The sequence below is a fragment of the Diaphorina citri genome, unplaced genomic scaffold (genome assembly GCF_000475195.1).
Source record: "Diaphorina citri unplaced genomic scaffold, Diaci psyllid genome assembly version 1.1 scaffold86, whole genome shotgun sequence".
NCBI classification, from domain to species: domain Eukaryota; kingdom Metazoa; phylum Arthropoda; class Insecta; order Hemiptera; family Psyllidae; genus Diaphorina; species Diaphorina citri.
In genome coordinates this window covers 9,158-16,462 of record NW_007377523.1, presented here as the reverse complement: position 1 = coordinate 16,462, position 7,305 = coordinate 9,158, and the positions used below count along the sequence as shown (strand labels likewise).

Genomic DNA, 7,305 nt, shown 5'->3' with positions numbered 1-7,305 from the left:
ATGCATAGGTATGTAAAACCCGCCCCGACCTAAAAAGGAATCAGAAAAAAAAAATGTCGTCGTCGTCTTGTCAATCTTGTCATTTTCAAAAAATAAAATTTGTCTTAATGAATTCCTTCAATAATTATCAGTCTTCTTGTCTTATTTAATCAAGAGCATTTCCCAATACTTCACATGGTGTCAGGTGTAAATCAGTGTAAGTCTATTTTATAAATTTGAAAAGTGTCTGTCAACTCCAAGTCATGGGTAAGGATGAGTCAACAGAGTCAGAAAGGCCCAAGGTCCATTTCAACAGCGTCCTACCCAAATTCAACATACATTTAGACAATTTGGAAACAGAATGGCGCAATTGGTACCTCCAATTTCAAATATTCCTAAAGGCTTCAAATCTTGAAAAAGAGGATGATACAAGGAAGTCGTCACTATTGCTACACCACATGGGTAGTGATGTCTTATCAATCTTCCAGAGTTTCCAAATGGATATTGACCAAGTTAAATATGCAGAATTGGTTAAAAAATTCTCAGAATATTTTAGTCCAAAGAAGAATTTAGCCATTGAAAGAAATAAATTTTTCAATTGTAGGCAAAATGGAAACCAATCAATATCTGAATTTGTAACCAAATTGAAGAATTTAGCCTCTACCTGTGATTTCAAGGAGGACACAATAATTAGAGATATATTCATTTGCAACATGCACAATTCCAACAATTTCATCCGAGAAAAACTTCTTGAACTTGGTGATGTAAAGCTAGATAAATGCATTGATATAGCAAAAAACTTGGAAGTCTCCCGTCAAAGGATGTCGTTCTTGACTGATGAGCACAATCAAGTATCACAGTCAAATATCAATCAAGTGTCACAGTCAAATGTCAATCATGTGTACAGGAATTCCCGGAATTTTGAAAAAAGGTCACAGTCAAGGTCAGACAGATTTTCTAGATCTAAGTCTAGGACAAACTCTAGATCCCAGTCCCAAGCTTAATTAGAGATATATTCATTTGCAACATGCACAATTCCAACAATTTCATCCGAGAAAAACTTCTTGAACTTGGTGATGTAAAGCTAGAAAAATGCATTGATATAGCAAAAAACTTGGAAGTCTCCCGTCAAAGGATGTCGTTCTTGACTGATGAGCACAATCAAGTGTCACAGTCAAATGTCAATCAAGTGTCACAGTCAAATGTCAATCATGTGTACAGGAATTCCCGGAACTTTGAGAAAAGGTCACAGTCAAGGTCAGACAGATTTTCTAGATCTAAGTCTAGGACAAACTCTAGATCCCAGTCCCAAGCCGATTCAAAATGTGGAAGATGCGGTCAAGTACACAGGTCAAAGTGTCCAGCCCAAGGGTATAAGTGCCACAATTGCGGACGTTTCAATCATTTTGCTTCCCAATGCAGATTTAAGAAAATCAAGTCAATTGAGAAGAATGACCCTCAAGAATTTTTTGTTGGAAATATCGATATAGAAGATGAAGCACAAGTCTGGGAAGTTCCAGTTGAAGTATCTGGACATGATGTAACCTTGCAGATCGATACAGGTGCACAATGTAACTTATTGTCAAGGTATATTTATTCTAAAATTTTATTTTTTGAGAAGAATGACCCTCAAGAATTTTTTGTTGGAAATATCGATATAGAAGATGAAGCACAAGTCTGGGAAGTTCCAGTTGAAGTATCCGGACATGATGTAACCTTGCAGATCGATACAGGTGCACAATGTAACTTGTTGTCAAGGTATATTTATTCTAAAATTTTATTTTTACCTTTAAATAAAATAAAGCCATGTTCTGCCAAGTTGTCTTCATATACAGGTAACAATATTCCAATCGAAGGAAAAGTAATATTACCTTGTAAAGCATTGTCTGGTCAAATCATCTATGTACAATTTTTTGTAACTACAGATAATAAAAAAGGTGTCCTAGGTGCTGTTGCTAGTGAAAGATTAGGATTTATCAAAAAATGTTTCCAAATAGATAGAAAAATGTCAAATGTCTGTAAAGAGCCACAAGAAAATAGTTCAAATGTTCAGTCAGATTATAACTTTGTATTTTCAGATCACAGTGATTTATTTGAAGGGATTGGTAACTTGCCAGGTGAACATAAAATTCACATTGATCCCAATGCACCACCTCATGTTGATGTTCCTAGACGTACCCGTTCAAGTTGCGAGACAAGTTCAAGGCTGAACTTGAAAACATGATCAAGAACAAAATAATTGAAAAAGTCAATGAACCATGTAAGTTCATAAGTTCTGTCGTCTGTGTTGAAAAACCCAACAAAAGTCTACGAGTCTGTCTTGATCCCAGACATGTCAACAAGTATATTATTAGACAAAAGTTAAATATTCCTACAATAGAAACATTGACATCTGAGGTGAATGGTGCTAATTTTTTCTCAGTCTTTGATGCAAGTTCAGGTTTTTGGTCTCTTATGTCAACAAGTATATTATTAGACAAAAGTTAAATATTCCTACAATAGAAACATTGACATCTGAGGTGAATGGTGCTAATTTTTTCTCTGTTTTTGATGCAAGTTCAGGTTTTTGGTCTCTCAAGTTAGATAGAGAAAGCTCTAGATTAACTTCTTTCAATACTGAATTTGGTGTATATTGTTACTTACGTATGCCCTATGGAATTTCATGTGCTAGTGAAGTGTTCCAACATGCTCTGTCTAGTCTCCTGTCAGATATTTCTGGTCTTGTTGTCTACATAGATGACATATTAATTTATGGTAAAACAAAAGAAGAGCATGATGAAAGGCTTAAGCTATTCCTACAAAAAGCACATAAAATTGGTCTAAAATTGAATAAAGACAAGTCACAAATTGGTCAAAAACATGTGAAATTCATGGGTCATATTCTGAATTCCCAAGGTATTGCTGTACATGAATCTAAAGTTAAGGCCATTGAAAATATGGTTGCTCCGTCAAGTGTCAAAGAACTCCAAAGATTTCTTGGTATGGTAAATTATCTAGGAAAATATGTCAAAAATTTGTCAATGGAAACTACTAATTTAAGACTTTTGTTAAAAAAGAATGTACCTTGGCATTGGAATCCTAATCATGAACAGGAATTTCAGAATTTAAAGAAAAGTATTAGTTCTGCTCCAATTTTAACCTACTTTGATCCTAACAAACCTATTATTTTGTCTGTAGATTCTAGTTGTCAGTCTCTAGGTGCTGTAATTTCTCATGGAAAAAATCCTATAGCTTATGCATCAAAATCTCTAAATGATAGTCAGAAAAGGTATAGTCAGATTGAGAAAGAATTATTGGCAATTGTTTTTGGATGTACAAAATTTGATAGGTACTTATATGGTCAAAAAGTCAAAGTGGAAACAGACCACAAACCCCTAGTCTCAATTTTTTGTAAAAATTTAGCAGATGAGCAACCATATTTTCAATGGCCTTAACTTTAGATTCATGTACAGCAATACCTTGGGAATTCAGAATATGACCCATGAATTTCACATGTCTTTGACCAATTTGTGACTTGTCTTTATTCAATTTTAGACCAATTTCATGCATAAGCTATAGGATTTTTTCCATGAGAAATTACAGCACCTAGAGACTGACAACTAGAATCTACAGACAAAATAATAGGTTTGTTGGGATCAAAGTAGGTTAAAATTGGAGCAGAACTAATACTGTCAATGTGAAAATTACACATAATGTGTCCCTCATCAGAAATGGTTGCAGTTGAAAGGTGAGTGCAAATTTTCAGTTTATGCCGATGACGGGAATTGAAGTTGGGACCTTCTGTATGATCCATCTGATGGGAAACATACTTTAATACTAGAGTGGCTACGGCAGCCAATCTAGGTATATGTACTACAGGATGAGGATTTGATGTTTTAACCGCATGGTTTGAGAAAGAGACCTAATCCAGTAATCCCGATTCAGTCTAGGTATGTTTCTCTGAATAAAGTCATTATGAGGTACCTCTTTACCACCATCAGTTCAGAACACTGGAGTTAAGCACTGCTCACCGTGATGAATACCAGGATGGGTGACCGACTGGTTACGCATCACTTTCACTTTCTGCAGGCTATGAGGGATGCACTATGGACTCAGATTCCTGAGGATAATTTAGGAGGTTTGTTCTCACGACGGACGGGATGGTCAACATTCTAACGAATAAGGTAAGGTGGTATGTCTGTAAAGAGCCACAAGAAAATAGTTCAAATGTTCAGTCAGATTATAACTTTGTATTTTCAGATCACAGTGATTTATTTGAAGGCATTGGTAACTTGCCAGGTGAACATAAAATTCACATTGATCCCAATGCACCACCTCATGTCGATGTTCCTAGACGTATCTAAGTTGTAATTTTCATGATACTTTTAATTGTAATATTTTTAATGAACATTGTATCTAGACATAATTTTGTAATTTAGATTACATGCCCAATTACAAAAATTTAAAGGGGGGCATGTGATAATATAGCATAACGTATAAGGTCACCTTGTATATTGTATTGAACATGCAGGGTCCCCTTAATGTTGTGATCCGAGGTTCCTAACCTAAAATAATCAGAATAAAAAAATGTCGTCGTCTCGTCAATCTTTTGTCAATAAAATAAAATAAAATGTCTTTTAATTCCTTTAATAATTAATACACTAATACAGTCTTGTTGTCTTATTTGATCAGAGCATCTCACAATCTTCACACCCGGAACCCCATATTGGCCGTCTTTCCCCAATGTGAATAACTAAACATATTAACGTACCTATCTAAATGTGTGTCCACACATAGTCGACCGGTCATCGATCGACGTTGACTGAATCGTCCACACTGTCTCGACAACATAGATTCACCTCGTCAATCGCATTGTATCTAGACATAATTTTGTAATTTAGATTACATGCCTAATTACAAAAATTTAAAGGGGGGCTACACCCAAGTACCTATTGTCATTCGTATTAGATAACAAAGCAATTTTATTTATGAGATTAAAATAAATACTCGTCTATAGGTATGTACCTAACCCATAAATAGATTTATCAGCATTGTACTGTGACTGTCTAGACATAATTTTGTAATTTAGATTACATGCCTAATTACAAAAATTTAAAGGGGGGCATGTGATAATATAGCATAACATATAAGGTCACCTTGTATTCAAACTCGCCCAACATGTAGGGTCCCCTTAATGTTGTGATCCGAGGTTCCTAACCTAAAAAAATAATCAGAATAAAAATGTCATCGTCTCGTCAATCTTTTGTCAATTAAATAAAAAATAAAATTTGTCTTTTAATATCATTAATAATTAATACAGTCTTGTTGTCTTATTATTTAATCAGAGCATTTCTCAATACTTCACAAAATAAAATTTGTCTTTTAATATCATTAATAATTAATACAGTCTTGTTGTCTTATTATTTAATCAGAGCATTTCTCAATACTTCACAGTAAAGTAGGTAAAAAGTAAGTCTATTGTGAAATCGGTTCGGGTAGAATGTGAGAATTACACCCAAGTACCTATTGTCATTCGTATTAGATAACAAAGCAATTTTATTTATGAGATTAAAATAAATACTCGTCTATAGGTATGTAGGTACCTAACCCATAAATAGATTTATCAGCATTGTACTGTGACGAGTCAAACTTGATCTGAACTAATTTTGCCGTCCGTCTGCTAAGCGGGAAGGCGTGGGTTTGATTTTAACCGCGACATGGAATATTATAGCCCAAGTTATTTGATAAATTTCATCCTAATTTATTCTCACCACATAATAATTATAATGAGGTTCTAAGGGTAGATAGTGCTTCGGGCATAAACCTCGCCTAGTGATTACTTTCCACTCAAATGTGTGTTCTAAGGTTTTCTAACTTATTATTAAATGGGAATAACAATATTGGCTGTTACATTGTTTCAATATTTTATCATCACATAACACTTTCCACCATTCAGATCACTGTATGGATGTTAGGACTTCCATGTTATTATATGGGCCGGAGTTGTTATCTACTGCTCAGAGGGTAGAGTTCACTTCCTTGGAATGAAAACCAGTGATAAGGACTATCAGTGTATAACATATACCAACCATTGTATAACATATCATTATCCTAGCAATGTTATCATGCTTCCGTCACTCTCCGGCCTTTGTAATAGAAACTGGAAGACCGCGCACCAGAGGGTTCATGGGAAATACAAAAAATTATTCAATATGAAAGGAGAAATGATGTTGAGCATATTTAAAACAACCAGTCATTCTGCCAGTCTAGTTAGCTTGGAGGGTAGGGCGTCTGCCTTGTAAGCGCTAGGGCACGTGTTCGATTCCGAATGAATAAGATTATTTCTCGGAACGGCTGGCTTTTTTCTTTCGGCTGCCTTTCGGGACGATAAGACCACAGCAGTTACCAAACATGTATGATAGCAGTTACCAAACCATCTATCAAACCTGTATGATTGTTCTATCAACTCTTTGTTATTTTTACTTTGGTAATATCGCCAGTGGTCACTACTCGATTGAAGTAGCCTTCACGAGGCTGAATACACACCGTTTTCCTAGCACAGAGCAGAAAAAACTTCGACTCTGACGGGAATCAAACCCGGGATCTCCGATATGCAAATCTAGTATGATATCCAACTGTTCACTTCGAGGTTCTTGAAAAGAACAAATAATAGATTTTATAGGTAGTAGGAGCATAATGTTTTCATTTAGATGTTTGATTCCCTTCCCTGTTTTACAAAGACCCAACTATCCAAAGATTTCATTAGCTTCAATATGTAGTAGCACACGTGGTAACCATGTGTTGTGTAGTTTTATCCCGAGATACGGGGCAACCCAACTCATTGTCTTAAACATAGTCATAAACAAATCGTATTGCTGTACTGTAATCATTTCTTTAGCTAAAAGATATTTTGTGTTTACATAATTCTTATGTCGACCAATAAGTCAGAGTTAGGACCTACGAAACGATATATTATTATAAGGTCCGTCATACACTAATGTGTACCGTAAAGGCTTGGCCTCCTCAGTCCAGGCCGTTCCGTTATCTGTAACGTGTGTTACGGGCCCTGTCCCTGTAGGTTGATAGGTACGTCATAAACTGTCTTATTTGAGGGAAAAATTTCGTCTCTTGCCCATAAATATTAATGGCATGTACTGTGATGGGACTTGGTAGATCTGTGCATGAGCCCTACACGCCCTACATTTGAATTTAGATCACGCTACGCCACTACGGTCTCGAACTTTTTCTGCCACATACGGTCCGACTCTCTGACGGAGCGCGGTCTGTGAGATCTGGGTCTGTCAGACAGTCTGAGCGTAAGTTTCATACATTCAAGTATCACTGTTT

The 7,305-nt window shown here is 35.7% G+C and overlaps 2 protein-coding genes across 2 annotated transcripts in view; both read left to right on the top strand.

Moving 5' to 3' along the window:
* Positions 1 to 242: 242 nt before the first annotated feature.
* On the top strand, positions 243 to 2,189 carry LOC113473692. Its single transcript, XM_026833178.1, has 3 exons — positions 243 to 922; positions 1,402 to 1,690; positions 2,058 to 2,189. Exons 1-3 carry the CDS (start codon positions 243 to 245, stop codon positions 2,187 to 2,189), a joined length of 1,101 nt encoding a protein of 366 aa, XP_026688979.1.
* LOC103523945 (uncharacterized protein K02A2.6-like) overlaps positions 1,614 to 7,305 on the top strand; it is a 10,175-nt gene continuing 4,483 nt past the window's right edge. The window contains exons 1-2 of the mRNA XM_026833192.1: positions 1,614 to 2,419; positions 2,542 to 3,387. Coding sequence (XP_026688993.1) covers positions 2,200 to 2,419; positions 2,542 to 3,387 — 1,066 coding nt within the window. The 5' untranslated portion in view covers positions 1,614 to 2,199. The remainder of the gene's footprint in view (positions 2,420 to 2,541; positions 3,388 to 7,305) is intronic.